This window comes from Lithobates pipiens, unplaced genomic scaffold, assembly GCF_037356315.1.
Source record: "Lithobates pipiens isolate NorthernLeopardFrog02 unplaced genomic scaffold, aLitPip1_a1.2 Scaffold_1, whole genome shotgun sequence".
NCBI classification, from domain to species: domain Eukaryota; kingdom Metazoa; phylum Chordata; class Amphibia; order Anura; family Ranidae; genus Lithobates; species Lithobates pipiens.
In genome coordinates this window covers 125882169-125900945 of record NW_027507685.1, presented here as the reverse complement: position 1 = coordinate 125900945, position 18777 = coordinate 125882169, and the positions used below count along the sequence as shown (strand labels likewise).

Below are 18777 nucleotides of genomic sequence, written 5' to 3'. Positions count from 1 at the left end.
ACGCAGACTGATGCAGTGGCACATAGGTGCCATTGCGTCAGTTTGCTCTAGTGCACATGTGCCAATGTTATTGGCAAATGCATGGGATCCTAAACTGTGCAGGTTTAGGAGGTATCCTAGTTAGCTACAGATAAGCCTTAATATAGGCTTACCTGTAGCATAAACTTTAAAATGAAACCAAGTTGCCTAATTTTCCATTCTGAAGGCCTTAATTATCAAAGATTTGGCTATATTGCTTGGAGAAACAGACATTTCCTTTCTGTTTCTGTATCTGAATTGAGAGAATAAAAACAAAATATTTGATTGCCTGCTGTGGGCAATACATTTCTAATCCAGATATAATGAATAAACAAGACACTTTATATAAATGTAGGTAGTTCAGATTGGTAGGTTGGGGGTTTACCTTCATAGACGTGAAATTTCTCGGCCTATCAAACTGGAACTCAACCTCTACGTATCCATTTCGTGTACTTTCATTTTTCCAGCCAACGTAATCGTAGCCTGGCCAAACGCGATACTGGTGACTCTGCGTGAAGTCATCTAACCCTAGCACTCCATCTGTCAGCTGTCCCAAACCGTCAAACAGCCGCCTGCATTTTTAAACAAATAAGATATTAGAGGATGATTTTAAATAAAGATGTCATGCAAGAAGGTATATTTGTAATATACAATAGTATGGTAATAGCATCAAATAATCAGGAGTGTGTATTGTATATCCTTTTATAATGATCTGATAAAAAAAAAGGCAAGAACACCTTGACTAATCCTAATCTTGTCCAGATCGATAGGGTTAAGGGGATTTACCCTATTCAGTCACCCTGTTAAATGATCTGTACACACCGTCAGCCGGGGGTAATTGGTGTCAAAAACAGTAAACACCCCCCGGGGTTGTAACCCTCTGAACAAAAAGCATATATTAGAAAAGGACTGGAATTTTTCAAAAAGATATTCTTCAAGGAGGGTATATCGGATATAACAACATTTTTATTGATAGCTCTCACACCACAGATACATAGTACAAAAAAATCAATATACCGTAATTAACTCCTCCAATACAAACAATTAAAATTAAGACAAGGTCTTGATAAGACACCTGTGTCAAACATATGTACTCATCCATACTCAAAAAAAAAAAAAAAATCTTTTCATTATCCTTCAAATTTTTTAATACCATGCATGGTCCAAAATTTCCAATAGAGTGATGTGTATGGATTAAATGGATGGTGCGGATGAGTACATATGTTAGACACCGGTGTCTCATTAAGACCTTGTCTTAATTTTAATTGTTTGTATTGGAGGAGTTAGTTATATTGAATTTTTGTAATATTTATCTGTGGTATGAGAGCTATCAATACATTTCTTTTTATATCCGGTATACCCTCCTTGAAGAATATCCAGTCCTTTTCTAAACTGTGATCTGATAAGCAACACAAATATTGTAATTTAAGGAGGCCTGTCACTTTAAAATAACTTATTCATTATCCAAACTGATGGCTCAAGTGTGGACAACGTGGCACCTTATATCACACCTGGTGGTTTTGCCCAGCTCTCATCACAGGCAGAGCTCAGCGGGAGGGGAGACCAGAGCTGCACGTGTTTCCTCCGCTCTGGCATGGTGCTGGTGTCTGGATCACACAGCCGCTGCTTCTGCTGAAGTATAGGGCAGGCAGATGGCTCGGCAGGGGAGAGCAGCAGGTGCGGATGCCAGCCAGGCTTCTGAGGCAGCCAGCGGTCCCGTGATGTCTGAGGGGGGGAATTCTGAAGCTGAGAGGACCGGCGGTGGAGGTCGTGCAGAGGACGCCCATGCCAGGGGGTGTGCCAGGAGTGCATACAAGATGTCGGTGGGTGGGTCTTGTGTTCCAGTGAGGAGAAGCAGCTGGGACCAGTAACCAGGTCAACTGTGAGGCCAGCTGTGAGAGATGCTAGGTCGGAGGGGGAAATGTCTGGGTCGAAAGTGGACAAGGGACATCCAGCACCAAGGGATTCTGGCACGGCGGCTGTTGGGCCCAGTCCTGGGCAGCCTGGTGAGTGTGTTTCTGTTTTATCTGTTCATTTAGTATTGCGGGATTTGCTGGGTTCGGGTAGTGGGGGGGGTTGGCGTGATAGGGTAGGTTGGCGGTTGAGGGAAGACACCCGCTAAGCTATCAGTGGCTGATATTTCCAATACCGGGGGGTCAAAGAGGTCCTAAAGGACACGTTGTCTGGTTTACAGGACTTGGTCCAATGGTTTGAGCCAGGCGATGGAGCCAGAGCATCCCCGGTGAATGCGTGGGCGCCGCCACGGGGGGTTGAGTACAGGGGTCTCCCCCTTGCCCGCTGTTGAAACAGTGGTTCAGGGGAGTTGCCAGCGGCATCGGCTGCTGGGGAGGCTTCAGGGGGGGGGTTCCTGGATCCGTGACCTTGGCTAGTGCTTCAGCGTTGGACAAACAGGAGAAGGTGAGTGACAAAAAGGTGGATTCAATTTGTTTGGCTGACTCCACAAAGTGCAAGGCCTACGTTTGTTTTGAGGGTCCCTTGGGCGCCCATCTCACACTGGAGGTTAAAGAAAATTTTTTGAAGGGTGAGTATGTGGACAGTTTTAACGTTGCTGCCAGTGGAAAAATTCAATCTGGATAGATTGAAGCCGGAGGAGAGCAAAAAGGAGGACAAGGAAAAACCCCACTATCGACTGATTTCATTTACTTTTTCTGACTGGTTGCAGGCATCTGCAACTCTGGCGAGTGTCGTCAGAGAGAAGACCCTATTGTTCCATGCTATTAGTTTACCTAGAGGCCATCAGCAAGGCCCACAGGACCTTTGGAGGCATAGCTTGGCTTCGCTATGATGAGCAATTTCGACAATGGATGGCTATCAGATCGTTGCTGCGTTGGGACCATGAGGACATCAGTTTGTGGATGAAACTTATGACGTCAGAGCGAGCTCTCAACCAGTTTTTTCAGGGGGGGTTGGAGGTACCTCTGCCTCAGGACAACAGATCCATAAACAACGAGGCTTCTGCTGGCAATACAACGAGGGGGTCTGTAGGTTCACTTTACCTTGTTGTTTCAAGCATGAATTTTCCGGCTGCTGGGGATCCCATGAGCTGTCAAGGTGCTTCAAAAGAGGTAAGGGTCATGCCAGAGAGTCTGCGGGTAAGAGGGAAGATGCCAGTGTGGGTGGAAAGGATGCTTCCTTTCCTCAGTAGGTATACTGACCAGCACACTGCGGCTTTGTTAGAGGAAGGGTTTTCTTTGGGTTTTTGCATACGGTGTTCCCTTTCCTTAGTCCCATTGCACGGAATTTGCGCTCTGACTTGCTACAGCCTGTAGTGATCACTGAAAAACTGCAGGAAGAGGTTGCACTGGACCAGATGAGCGGCCCTTTTGCGACGGTTCCACTGCAGGACTTGGTGGTCTCTCCTCTGGGGGTAGTTCCCAAGAAGGAAAATTTTGGTTGATTCACCGCCCTTCCTTTCCAAAAGGGGATTCAGTCAATGATGCAATCGCACCTGAGGTGTGTGCTGTGACCTACACCTCTTTTGATGCAGCGGTATCCTGGGTGCGCACCGCTCATGGCAAAAGCGGATATTGAATCTGTTTTCCGTCTGCTGCTGGTGCACCCTTGACAGCTTTTGATTGCATAGTTGTGCTTGAAATGTGGCGTACTATGTTGATCGTTGCCTGTCTATGGGCTGCTTGATCTCCTGTGCCTTGTTTGAAACCTTCAGCAATTTTCTGGAATGGGCGGTGCCGGATGTCTCCGGGCTCAACTCCGTCATTCATTACTTGGATGACTTCTTGTGTGTATGTCCACCGGCTTCCAACATTTGCTCCGTTCTGTTGGGAACATTGCAGTATATAGCTGATCGTTTTGGGGTCCCGTTGGCTGCTGAGAAAACGGAGGGCCCCATGTCATCCATTATTTTCCTGAGCATTGTTGTGGATTTGCAGATTATTGACTTCCTGCGGCTAAGCTTGAAGCCCTTAAGTCTGAGGTTCGCGAGACCATTGGCAAGCACAAAATTCAGCTACGCCAGTTGCAGTTGCTGTTGGGTAAGTTAAATTTCACTTGCAGCATCATGCCTATGGGCAGGGTTTTTTGCCAACGGCTGTCAGCATCTATGGCCAGGGTTAAAGCACCCACTCATTTTGTGCATTTGACCAGGGAACACAGGGATGATTTGCTAGTGTGGCATGGCTTCCTTGAATTGTTCATTGGGCGCACTTTATGGATGTCTGGGCCCATCAGAAACTTTGAATTGGAGCTGTTTATGGACACAGTGGGTTCTGCAGGTTATGGGGCTTTCTTTTGCGGTAAATGGAGTGCTGCGCATTGGCCTCCGAATGGGTGGAGGCTGGGTTCTTGAAGAATCTGGTACTCCTTGAGATTTTCCCGATCGTGTTGGTGATGGACTCTTTCCACAATCTGAAGGTGCACTTCAACTATGATAACCTTGGTGTTGTCCAGGCGGTTAACCCGTATCTCAGCAGCTTCGCAGCCGGTGGTTCAGTTGCTCCATCATCTGGTTCTGCGCTGTTTGCAATTGAAAGCTTTCATTTATGCTGTACACCTTCCTGGGGTGGAAAACACTTTGGCTGATGCTTTGTCTCGATTACAGTTTGACAGGTTCCGAGAGTTGGAACTGGAAGCGGAGCAACGCAGGGTTCCCTGTCTAGACTAACTGTGGACCATTGCTTTGGAGTCGCAGCAAGGTGGATTCAACTCTCAGTGAGTAAAGCTACTTGATCTGTCTATTCTAAGGTATAGTGGGAATGGTTAGCATTGTTGCAGAGGCTGGGGATGACACCGAGGATCGGGAGGTTAAACATGCAGATCTCTGCATCTGCTCTTGATCGCAAGTTGGTGGGTTTGGCCTTCTTTTTTAAACTACAAGGTTGCAGGGACTACACAAAGGAATTTTAGGTTAAGCAGGCGGTCAAGGGGTACCGGAAAGCCCATAGGCGCAGGGACCGTCGTCGCCCGGTTTCCTTTTCCATGTTACGTGACCTTTTTGTTCACTTGAGTTCACTGTTTAGCTAGGATTATGAGCGTTCCTTATTTTGGACAGCATTTGTACTTGCCTTCTTTGGAGAATTGCATGTGATTGAGTTGGTTAGAGTGAGTTGCCGCGTACACATGGTCGGAATTTCGGTCAGCAAAAGACCGATGAGAGCTTTTTGTAGAAAAATGTGACTGTGTGTATGCTCCATCGGAATTTTGCTGGCCGAATTCAGCCAGCAAAAGATTGAGAGCAGGTTCTCAATTTTTCCCATGGAAAAAGTTTCTATCGGAAATTCTGATCGTGTGTATGCAATTCCGATGCACAAAATCTCACGCATGCTCAGATTCAACTACGAGACAAAAGCTATTGGCTACTGGCTATTGAACTTTCTTTTTCTAGTCCCGTCATACATGTTGTATGCCACCTCGTTCTTGATGGTCAGAATTTGGTGTGACCGTGTGTATGCAAGACAGCTTGAGCGAAATCCCATCGGAATTCCGTTGGGAAAACCATCAGAGCTTTTTTCGACCAAAATTCTGATAGTGTGTACGTGGCATAAGCGGGCTCACAAGGCCTGCTGGTGCAAGAGGTGGCTTTTTCACAGGATATGGATACAGCTTATGGGTACGGCGGTCCAAAGCTGACCAGAGCGGGAAAAGGATTCGCTCAGTTGTCCAGTGAGGGCGGTGGGGTCCTTCCTTTCAGTATGTGTGGCTTTGGGGGGTTCTTTCCTTATACATTTGGATGGTTCTGCTTTGTCTTATTTTCAGTTCATTGCGGAATTCAGGAAGTGTCTAATGGTTGCTCAAGGGGGTTTGGATGATGAGGCAATCAAGCGCATCAGTCAGTGGGATCCTGACAGGTTTAAGCTCTACATTCACCCTCATTTTTTGCTGGATTAGGGCCACTCAGGGGTCTTTGTTCATCTGTGTGAATGGGGAACGGGGAGATTATGCTGTAACGTGTTTTGTTTGTTTCCTCTTTTTGAGATGGAGAGGTCTGCCTAGTGTGGATTCTGGGTCATTCCTAAGTGTTTTGGGGGGCCAGACAAGCATATGTCTTGCTTAATGGTAGGCAGGTGGGCATCAACAGACAGGAGGCTCTGGTGGGTCAGGGTGCCTGGTATACTGTGGAGCCAAGTGGTGCCAGAAGTGAATCGCTTCTCTCGTCTTGATAAATCCCCTGACATTTTGGTGCTGTACATGGGTGGTAATGATCTGGGGCCAGGTCCATGCGTGAGCTTATACACAATGTGAAATTTGACTTCCTGCGTCTACGCACAGCATTCCCTGAGATGCTGATAGTGTGGTCCGATATGGTCTTGGCGTTTGGCTTGGTTGGTTAAAAAGGTTAACAAGGCCCACGTAAAATTAAATAAAGGGGTGGGTAGATTTGTGACTCACAATGGGGGTTTGGCTGTACGGCATAGGGAGCTGTAAGTTGATACCTGGTGGTATCTTCAGATTGATGGGGTGCACTTGAATGCTGTAGGCATTGATCTGTGGTCCCTGGGGTTGCAATAAGGAATTCAGAGGGCATTTAGGGTGTGGAGGGGCACGCAAGGGTGGGTCTTTGGAGGAGGAAGAAAAGTCTGGATTATAAAATAGTCGGTGGTATGGGGTTCTCGGGTACATTCCCCGAGGGGTTTAACTCAAAATAGGTAAATGGAGGTCACTGTGGATGATGAGGTTCGTCTTTGAGCTGGTGTGTTGCGGCTGGAGGCCTAAGTTGAAGAAAAGGTTGTCGCAGTGACCAAGTTGTGTGTTGTTGCCCTCAAACACCATCAAGCGTTATTTTTGCAATTTTTGGTTGATTATTATGTTAAGTATGTTATTTATTTGAAGTTATGTATTTTGTATTTGTGTATTTTTGTATTTATGTATTTTTGTCAAATAAAAGGCTGTGATGGCCATTTTACTCCAAAACTTTGTCATGGCTTTTATTGTATAGGTGGGGGGTTGGAGGGTATGGTCTAACAGGTTTGGGCAAGGCTGGAGGTTATCTGTCCTACACATGTCATGTATGCTAGATGTATCTTCAACTTCTATTTTTGTTTTTTGTAGCAACTGGTCCTTTGCCACATAGCTATCATGAAGAAACAAGGGGAACTGGGAGTTGAGAAATACCCCTACAAAATTCTTACTAAAATATATTGTACATTATTGTATTCATTCCAGGACCAGGGCCATGTATCCACCAAAAAGTCTGACTTGTCTCTTAACACAATAAATTGAGCTTTAGTACAAGTCAATCAAAACTATCATCCCAATGATTCTATCACAGAAATTGAGGGGGCTGTACTTCAAACAACACTAATCAATGAATCTACTTAAGGGGGGAGAATGCAAAATAAATATCTACAGTTGATGTAAATCAAACGCTAAGGCATGCGCTACAATATATCTGCCAGATATTGTGGAAACATCACCCTTTGGCTAATGGCATGGTAGCAGGGTAAATATTAATAAACTAAGACATATAACACCTGGGGAGCAGAAACTTTACCTCCCAGTTATAGGTTTTTACCTCTTTATTTGACCCCACTGGGGGAATTTTTTGTCTTCTGTAATCAACAAGGCAGAAAGTCAGAGACAGAAAAAAAGAACATTGTCAGGAGTTTTAAACCTTCCCCACTGTTAGAAAAAAGTTATTTGTCTGTGTTTCCCCATTGGTGATGGAATATATCTCCAACAGAGACACAGTAAACAATAAATTCCTGGCACAGGCTATTTTCCTTCTGTACTTTAACCAGAAGTAAAAAGTTTGATTGGAGTTGGGTTTTGAATCTCAGTTGTCAACAAGTTGGCGTACCTCTTCTCCAGGTATCCATCATAAGTGGAGTCATTTAAATATGCTATTGGATGTCCTGGAGCCATATAGGTCTCTCCTTCAGGAATACTGTAGGACTTCAGACCATCTGGAATGAAAGAAATGAATTTATATTAGAAATTCCAAATGCAAGCTTTCATCTGGGGAGATCGGTTTGTCACTGATTGAGCTATGCATTACTGGTGTTTTCACTAATTTTGTCAGTTCAAACAGCTATGCCTTATACACAGTGAGCAGACCTTTCCAGCATGCTAGAAATTTACACTAGGAAACTGCTTTCACTGAGCTATTATGTTCTCCAGGTGGGGGGGGTTGGGTGGATTTGGGAGCTGGCCATTAATTGTTCGAATCTCGGCCAGTTCCTGCTGAAGGAGGAGTTCAGGAGGAACCGGCCGAGATTCGAACCGAGTATGGCCAGTCTAACACATATTCCAATACTGGAACATTCTCCTACTTTCATCTATTGGCAAGTGGACAGTGCAGCATGGGGAGGGGGAATGTCAGCAATTTTATGTTTTAATTTGGCAACTGCAATTATAAAAGTGGCAGGTACGTTAATACGGAACACTGTGCTAATGGCTGTATGTTTTTTGGGGGTTTTTTTTGTCAGATAATTAGGAAACACTACATACAAATATTCTATATATTGTTTTGGGCTTTCTTTACTGGGTATCATGTACTGTATATAAAATGCAATTAATGTTTCTCTGAGAAATATTTTAATTTAAAAAAATAATTAAAACATTTCCAAAATATAATTTTTAAGTTTGTAAACTTTTTTTTTCAAATGTAAATGAAAGTGATTAAAAACCATTATATTTACTGTAATGGTTTGTATTTAGTACAAATGAGTCTACTTACCATACCAGGCGCAGCCGTAAAGCTCCACCCTCATACACACTGTCATGGGGACCTTGGTGACAGGGATGACTCGGATGTGACTGGCAATAATTGGGGGTCTTAGGTCGTTCAGGACCACTTCATATTCATCAACATTGCCTTTGATTATCTGAGAAAAAAAGGAACAGCGATATTTATATTTATCTATCTATCTATCTATCTATCTATCTCTTAGTTGTTTATTGACAGTAATTTCTATTTATTTGCCTTCACACATCTAATAGCAACCCCTCTCCATCAAAAATGTATTATTTGTAAAGAATAAACATTTAATTGGGGAAATTCAGTTAGCTGGTTACTCACAAACAAGCAAGGTCATCATTCAATTTGGCTTAATGAGAATTATCAGAAGTGTCAAGGATACGTGCGAGATCTGTCTCCACTATACAGTAGTGACAATTCAGGGCCTTTCTGCGGTTATAAGAATCACGAAAGATGTGGTAGTTTGAATATTATTTTTGAAAAGTTGTGCGCAGTGTTCGTTTCTTATTTTCCCTACATGACTAAGCAACGGTCACTGCTGTGCGCAACAGAAGAATGAGGTGTACCCTTTGAGAAGAAGGCATTGTTCCTACATGGGCATCATAGAAATGTCGCAGGTCTTACTCAGCTAATCTATATTGTTGAGAGCAAGATGATCATTTGTGTTGTGGTTTGAGGGGCCAGATGGGAAGCTATAGTTTTCACTGGCTACTAGGCTACTATTTCATCTGAAATTTATTATTTGTAAAGGAATAAACATTTAATTGGGAAATTCAGTTAGATGATTGCTCACAACCAGCAGGGTCATCATTTAATTTGGCTTAATGAGAATTATCAGATCATTCTCCACTTTACAGCGTTAATGATTCAGGGCCTTTCTGCGGTTAAAGAAATCGCACAAGATGTCGTAGTTTGGATAATATTATTTTTGAAAGCTATTCGCAGTGTTTGTTTCATATTTAACCTGCATGGAATAGTCAATGATGTGCGCAACAGAAGAATTAGGTGTACCCATTGAGAAGAAGGCATTGTACCTGTATTGTTGAGAGAAATATGACCATGCATATTGTGGTTTGAGGGGGCAGATGGAAAGCTATAGACTGTGTCTTTGGGGTCTTTCAAACACCATGCATTGTTAATACAGTAGACATAGTTGAACCAGAGGCTGTGAAGATGCTGTGAAGACCTGTGGAAAAGACTTCCTCAAGGCCTGGATTCTTTCCTAATTGCACATAATATTAATGGACACTAATATTTATAGGTATGGTTGACCCAGGGAATATCTGATTTCCTCTTGGGAGATCAGGAAGGAATTTTTTCACCCATTGGAGCAAATTTGATGCTTTATCGTTTTTTTTCAGTTCCTATTTCAAGGTGTTAGTTTAGACAGATTTTAGATTGAACAAAGACAACATGGTATAAGGGCCGGTCTACAACTGAACATGCATGTTCCCATGTGGTTTGGTTTTAACAGCCCATTCATTTGAATGGGCTGCAGAATGCACTGAAATGTGGAAAAAGTAGTGCAATAACTACTTTTTCATATTGCACTGCACCAAACTGCAAGGTATTGCATGATCATGTGATTTGGTGGCCACAAATGTGCTGCAATTGCAAGATGCATTTGGGGTGCCATTAACGTGGAAGTAGACCCATCGATTTAATAGTTTCAAAAACCGTTACATTCCCGGCATGCCAGAAATGCTAACTATCACATTGGTTGTGCTCTTGAACAAACTGTCAAACCATCCAATGGTTGGTGTCATAACTGATCACATGTGCAGCATCATGACAGTTGAAGATTAAACAGAGGCGCCAAGATGGCAGCTTCCTTGGCTGAAAATGAGAGAAGGGTTTACTTCCACTTTAAGAATTACTTGGTATCTGCCTGCATCTCACAGGGGCAGTGCGTTCACCTGCTGTGCAGGACCTGCATGTGGAAAGCGCCTTTCCCACATCGTGCTTTGGTGTGAACAGAAATTTACACATTATTGAAGAATATGATCTTTCTGCTTGTAATGCTACCATTTGTCTCACCTGCTGGCCTTGGTGGTCCTTCCATGAAAGCCATCTATCTCCATTTCGGCTGTAATCCACACGGTAGGATCTGGCAAATTCCTTACCAGTAGCTCGAGCATGACGTCCTTGCGTTCCAATCAATGTGATGAAATACAGTTTGTGTAGATGTATCTGTAAGAATTGGACATCCTCTGGCTGAAGCAAACCCGCGGGGCACCAAGCTCCATCACCTTCCTCCCGTTGAAGCCTGTGGAAGAACAGAATATAACTTTACTGGAGCTCTAGAAACTAGGTCACTGTATAACTTTTCATGTTTTCTTTCCTAAAAGTAACATATAATGCGATTAAATAAGATGCAAAATAGTATTTACAAAATACCAGTGCTGGGATGTAACCCTCCAATTTAGACACATAGCAGCTAGCATGAAATGAAGGCCGTACATAAAAATCATATGATAAAAAATGTGCACTGTACATCCCTTTAAATGAGTCACACAATCATGCAAACATATGTAAATATAACTAAAGAGTCTCTCAAATCATGGGACCCAAAAGTGGATGTAGTTAGTCCATACAATTTAGCATAGAGTGGTTGCTATATGATGAAGAGATAGGACATCTCTACAACTGCAAGTGTTACTGCATTGTTGAATCCTGAATTGGGGTCTTTGGAGATAATTTGCCTAATCTTGCCTGGAACTGCTATACTGCACCATTTGGCTGCTTATGAGGAAGCAAAATCTCCTAGTAGGAGGCTGCACGATTGGTGCTGTGGAGGCTGTAGAATTGCTGGTGGAGGATTCTTCTGTCTATCTCTTCATCATATAGCAACCACTCTATGCTAAATTGTATGGACTAACTACATCCACTTTTGGGTCCAACGATTTTAGAGACTCTTTATTGATATTTACATGTGTTTGCAATGTCGTGTGTCTCTTTTAAAAGGATAGTGATTCAATAAGATGAAATTTATATAAATGTTTATTATTTACCAGTGATACCACTGGCAATGCAGGCTATCTATTCACTAGAGACCAATGATATCACAAAGAATTCAGTCTATCCGTTTACTAGAGACCAGTGATATCACAAAGAATTCAGTCTATCCATTTACTAGAGACCAGTGACATTATTGCGTATGCAGCCCTTTCCATTCACAAGAGCCCAGTAACATCACTAGGAATACAGCCTGAAGCCTCCTTTCCCAGTTGACACCTGTTACAGGGAAATGCATCAGTGGAGCCACATCTGAGATGTCTGTGTTTGTTATACTAACCGCTGTTTTTTTATCATCCTAATTGTAAGTGTAACTATCTTTTAATAAATCGGATTGTTTTAAGTACTACACTATGAATTGCCTACCTCTTTCTTCACGTGATAAACAATGAGGATCGCTGTTCCGTATATGCTGGGATTTCTCATGGAAAAGGTGTTTAACAATGCTGAACCCTCCCTGTGCAAGACAGTCTATCCTCTGAATAACACAGAAGTGTGTGGAGAACAAAATGATCTTGATCTCTATAATTTGAGATCCACAGTCTCTGGTAAGAGGCGTGATTTACCGTGGAAAAGGATTTGTGTGAGCACCCTATCATTGTATTGTCGTGTTCTCGTTTCTGCACACCCAATCACCGGGAGTTTTATTGTTTATATGGATGTTTATTTACGTTTATTTTTGTAGTTTTATTTTGATGGACTTGAGTTCAAATTTTTATGTGTTTTTAAGATTGCAGACACTTAACTGTGAATATTGGTTACTAATTTAAAAATGCAGCTGGTCACTTTACTTTACCTATTTGAGTCCCTTATTTAAACTTCACTGGGTAGCGGCTCTCATACACTTTGCTTTGGGATATGCTAATTATATACACATTTAGATTTACTTTACACTTAGAGATTTGTTAGCGTTGTTGGACACTTATTTATATCACATTCATTGGCGGATCAGTGCAGGATTCCTTTTCCCTTTTTATTAGTTAGTCACATTACTGAGACAGCATCATTTTCATCCATAGAGACTGGTGAAATAACTGAGAATTCAACTGATCTATTCACTGTACACTGGGGACATCAATATGAATATAGCATACCAGTTTAAAACAGCCTTAATCCAACCTTTTTAACAGAGAGGCCATGAAATCCCCTGGAACCCCTTCTAAAAATTACTATATCTACAATTCAATATACATGAGCATGATGGTGCCTGCTATTGTGTTGCATTTGAAAGTCTGGCACCCATCTGTACACATTGCGCCACCCTTGTCGGGGACTGCACCCTGGGGAGAAATGCAGTGGCAGCAAACAAAACTGCCTCCCCCGCGGGAGACAGACAGCAGCGACCAGTGAAACGCCCCCTTCCCACCCCCAGGAGATGGATGGTGGCAATCAGTGGCCTTACCTTAGGAGGCCGATGCTACCCCTTGCTCCAGCTTGCTGAGGGAAAAGCCTCAAAACAACATACCCGTACAACACTGCGTCATCGGCGGCTAGCGGGCATTTCCCTGTTCTGCCTAGCAACATGACAGGGATTTACTGCTGTCCAATCTGTCCGCCGCAATGTCACAGTCAGGATAAAAATCAGATTGCCGCCATTACTAATAAAAAAAATTATAATAAAAATGCCATAAATCTATCCCCTATTTTGCGCAAAACCAATCACTTATTGCGATTTTTTTTTTTACCAAAAATATGCAGAAGAATACATATCGGCCTAAATTGAAGAAGAATTTTTTTTTATATATTTTTTGGGGATATTTATTATAGCAAAAAGTCAAAAAGTATTACTTTTTTTTTCAAAATGTTCGCTTTTTTTGTTTATAGTGCAAAAAATAAAAACCGCAGAGGTGATCAAATACCACCAAAAGAATGGTTAGGGTACAACGTCGCACAACAATGCTCAATAGTCAGTTAAAGTGAAGCAGTGCCGTATCGCAAAAAAGGGCTTGGTCATGAAGTGGGTAAATCCTTCCGGGGCTGAAGTGGTTAAAGAATATATTACCCTAATATTTCATATTCTGATATGTGTCTGTTGTGCCATGTTCTTGTAAGAAAAAGTATTCTGTTCTCTTTGTATTGCTTTATTTGTGTGAAATCCCTGGTGATCCTGCCAGTCTCCCTGCTTTCCTATTTCAAACTAAACACGCAAGGCATGAAAGCGCATCCATATCAGCATGGTCAGTTTTCTGACTGTGCTGGGAGAACAGCCTGCTTGTCCTCCAATGGTCAGACTTGTGCTGACATGCCCCCTTGCACAGCCATTCACTAGAGAGATCAGAGAATATGCGATCACTACAAAAAGGTATTTATAATGTTTTTCATCCATTTCTATTTTAAAATGAATGGGTTGTTTTACAAGGTAAAATATCGTTTAAATGCTAGAGTTCAATTACATCATTCTTCCAAACTGACATCCTATTCTTTCCCAAAGATAAAATGACTCTTAAAATTGTGAGTTGTGCCAAGCATGGAAGATCAGTATACACTAATGCAGTCAAAATGGAATTAATGAATTATTGAAATCTGAGACACTCAACCTTGCATATTCATTCTGTTTTGAGTGAATCAATCCTTATCAGTCAGCAAAATGTATGTTACTTTTTTTTCCCCGACTACTGCCTGACCATGCCCTGTGAATTTTCTAATTCTGTGATTGGCTTCTGATTGGTGCATTCCTATGAAGGCTGGGCTTAGAGGACAGATGGCGGATGGCTGCAGCCTACTTTTATTCTGACATATAAGGGATAGGTCTGTGACCTTGATAGAACCTTTTTTATTTTACATCAAACCATGGGCCCTTTTGTTGAACCTGAGGCTAATTACCTGGGTGTGTAATTCATTCATATTTAAATAAATGCAAATAACTTTCATTGACAGTTCCATGTCAGCACACAGCTGTGTAGGCCCCGCCCACCTCCTGCATTAATCAGGACCTTAGCGCAAACGTTTGAGCCTCCACCTCAGTCTGGCATTCCTTTCTTTACCTCCAGTGCACTGATGATCTACCAGAGATAGAGAAGCTAACAGCAGGGGAATTATGAATCACTTATTATTAGGGATACACTAAAATTGAAGGAGGATTAGATTCAGCTCCCACTCCAACCATCTGCCTCAACATCACAGTCAGTGGATCCTAAGTGAAAAACTGGGGGTGTAGATGTTCTGGGGGGGGAAAGGTCTCCATCGTCAGGCTATTCTTCCTCAGAGGAAGAGGAGAACTGTTTTGATAGGTTTGACTTCAGCTGGTCCAGCCTTTCCTTAAAGAAATCAGAAAAGCTCTACTATGGGAAGATCCTGTGGTAGAACCACAGAGGAAACAGAGAAGATACTTTAAACACATTTATAAAAAGGACTTAAATTTTCCTTTCATGGCGGAAATTTAAGACATCATAGAAGAGGATTGGAAACAGGCATATTGAACACAGTTCTATCTATTAACCACTTACCCACTGGGCACTTAAACCCCCTTCCTAACCAGACCAATTTTCAGCTTTCAGTGGTCTCACACTTTGAATGACAATTACTCAGTCAAGCAACACTCTACCTATATGACATTTTTGTTGTTTTTTTTTTCACACAAATAGAGCTTTCTTTTGGTGGGATTTAATCACCACTGGCTTTTTTATTTTTTGCTCCATAAAAAAAAAAAGACAGAAAATTCTGTAAAAAAAAGCATTTTTCTTCATTTCTGTTATAAAATTTTCCAAATTAGTAATTTTTCTTCATGTATTTTGGCCATAATTTATATCGCTACATATCTTTGGTAAAAATAACCCAAATCGGTGTATATTATTTGGTCTTTGTGAAAGTTATAGAGTCCACAAGCTATGGTGCCAATCTCTGAAAATTGATCACACCTGAAGTAGTGACGGCCTATCTCATTTCTTGAGACCCTAACAAGCCAGGAAAGTACAAATGCCCCCCCCCCCTCCCCCCAAATGACAACTTTTTGGAAAGTAGCCACTTCAAGGTATTTAGTAAGAGGAATGGTGAGTTTTTTGAAGATTTGTTTTTCTTTTTTTCTTTTCTTTTCAGAAAAGTGTTATATTAGCAGGTTATTTCTCACACACAGCATATGCATAGCTCAAATTACACCCCAAAACACATTTTACTATTCCTCCTGAGTATGGGAATAACACGTGTGTGAGACTTTTATACAGCGTGGCCACTAGGGATGAGCCGAACACCCAGAAAATGCGAACAGGCACAAAATGTGTTTGAACGCGCAAAAGTGCTAATTTTAAAGGCTTATATGCAAGTTATTATCATAAAAAGTGTTTGGGGACCTGGGTCCTGCCCCACAGGACATGTATCAATGCAAAAAAAAGTTTTAAAAATGGCCGTTTTTTCTGGAGCAGTGATTTTAATAATGCTTAAAGTGAAACAATAAAAGTGAAATATTCCTTTAAATTTCGTACCTGGGGGGTGTCTATAGTATGCCTGTAAAGTGGCGCATGTTTCCCGTTTTTAGAACAGCCTGAGAGCAAAATGAGAAAAAAAGTAATTTAAAAGATTCAAAAGTCACGGCTATAATGAATTGTCAGTCCCGGCAATATACATAAAAGTCATTGACAAAAACGGCATGGGATTCCCCCATTGGGGAACCCCAAGCCAAAATATTTAAAAAAAAATGCGTGAGGGTCCCCCCAAATTCCATACTAGGCCCTTCTTGTCTGGTATGGATATTAAAGGGAACCCCGTGGCAAAATTAAAAAACAAAATGGTGTGGGGGTCCCTCTCAAAATCCATTATAGCCGCGAGTACTTTTAAATTACTTTTTTTCCTTTAGAAATGTCATTTTGCTCTCGGAAACATGTGCCACTTTACAGGCATACTATAGACACCCCCCAGGTACAAAATTTAAAGGAATATTTCACTTTTATTGATGGCATTAATAAAATCACTTTTTAACAAAACTGACGTTTTTAAAACTTTTTTTTTGCATTGATACATGTCCCCTGGGGCAGGACCCAGGTCCCCAAACACTTTTTATGACAATACCATTCATATAAGCCTTTAAAATTAGCACTTTTGATTTCTCTCATATACTTTTAAAGGGCAGCCTTCAAATTTGCCGCAAACACCCCAAATTGTTTGCTATTCAGTGAACAGGCAAACACTATTGTTGTATTGAGTCGAACTTGCGACCAACTCAAACATCGGGCTCATCCCTAGTGGCCACATACAGGGGCCCAACATGCAGGGAGCTCCATCAGGAGTTTTTGGAGCATAAATTACACATATAATTTCTTGACTACCTCTTAGTCCTTGCACACACGGTCGGACATTCCGACAACAAAATCCGAAACTGGTGTTGCATACACACGGTCAGACAAAGTTGTCGGAAAATCTGATCATTCGTAACTTGATGACGTTTTTTAGTTATGACGGGACTACGTTCAGGCTAGTAGCCAATAGCTTTGGTCTAGGAATTTGATCTGAGCATGCGTGGCACTTTGTCTGATCAGAATTCTCTACAAACGATCGAACAAAGTCCAATCAGATCATGTTGTTGGAAAATTTTTATATCCAGCTCTCAAACTTTGTTGGTCGGACATTCCGACAGAAAAAGTCAGATGAAGCCCACACACGGTCGGATTATCCGACAACACGGTCCGATCGGACATTTTCCATCGGAATGTCCAACCGTGTGTACAAGGGCTTACACTTTTGAAGGCCCTGGAGAACCAGGACAATGGAAATGCCCCAAGAATGACCCAATTTTGGAAAGAAAACAACCCAATGTATAATCTGTGAGGCATATCGAGTCTTTTGAACATGTCATTTTTTTCTACAAGTTTTTGGAAAATGCTTAAAGAAAATGAAAATGCATTTTTTTTACACAATGTTGTCCATTTACACAATGTTTCTAACACATAGCATGTACATACCAAAATAGATTCTCCTACTCCTCCTGAGTACAGCAATACCACATGTGTGAGACTTTTACACAGCATGGCTACATACGAGGATCAACATGCAGGGAGCACCATGAGGTGTTCTAGGGACATAAGTTTCAAATCTAATTTGATTACCTATTACACTTTTGTGAGGCACTGTAGTGACATGGATGTGGCCTGGATGATAACTGATGATGCATGGATGAGCATGTATAGGGATGGATGAGCAGTGGATGGGGATGGCTGAGCATGAATTAATGAATATGGCTGGGTACGGCTGAGTATGGATGGGTACGGCGCTGAGTTTGGCTGGGTATAGATGGGATGGCTAGGTCCGGCTGAGTATGGCTGGGTACGACTGAGTATCACTGAGTACGGTTGGGTACAGCTGAGTACGGCTGGGTACAGCCGAGTATGGCTGGGTACAGCTGAGTATGGCTGGGTATGACTGGGTATGGCTGAGTATGGATGGGTATGGCTAATTATGGATGGGGGTGGATGGGATGGCTGAGCATGGATAGATGGATAAGTATTGCTGAGGATGGATGGATGGATGAGCGTGGATGGATGGATGATTATGCCGAGTATGGATGGCTGAGAATGGATGGATGGATGAGTATGCTGAGTATGGATGGATGGATGAGTATGCTGAGTATGGATGGCTGAGCATGGATGGATGGATGAGTATACTGAGTATGGATGGCTGAGCATGGATGGATGAGAATGGATGGATGAGTATGCTGAGTATGGATGAGGATTGATGGATGAGTATGGATGGGTATGCTGAGCATGGATGGCTGAGTATGCCGAGTATGGATGGGTGAGAATAGATGGATGGCTGAGTATGCTGAGTATGGATAGATATGCTGAGTATGGATGGCTGAGCATGGATGGCTGAGCATGGATGGATGGACGAGTATGCTGAGTATGGATGGATGAGTATACGGAGTATGGGTGGATGGATGAATGAGTATGCTGAGTATAGATGGGTGAGCATGGATGCATGGATGAGTATGCTGAATATGAATGGGCAAGCATGGATGGATGGATGAGGATGGATGAGTATGCTGAGTATGGATGGGTATGCTGAGCATGAATGGGTGAGCATGGATGGATGGATGAGTATGGATGGATGGATGAGTATACTGAGTATGGATGGATATGCCGAGC

At 42.3% G+C, this 18777-nt stretch overlaps 1 protein-coding gene across 1 annotated transcript in view; it reads right to left on the bottom strand.

Moving 5' to 3' along the window:
- The window catches only part of LOC143974600 (discoidin domain-containing receptor 2-like), a 226407-nt gene that overhangs the window by 33051 nt on the left and 174579 nt on the right, over nucleotides 1-18777 (bottom strand). Inside the window, exons 5-8 of the mRNA XM_077476166.1 lie at nucleotides 10730-10958; nucleotides 8672-8819; nucleotides 7793-7898; nucleotides 404-590 (exon numbers count right to left, since the gene is read on the bottom strand). Of these exons, the coding sequence (XP_077332292.1) occupies nucleotides 404-590; nucleotides 7793-7898; nucleotides 8672-8819; nucleotides 10730-10958 (670 nt within the window). The remainder of the gene's footprint in view (nucleotides 1-403; nucleotides 591-7792; nucleotides 7899-8671; nucleotides 8820-10729; nucleotides 10959-18777) is intronic.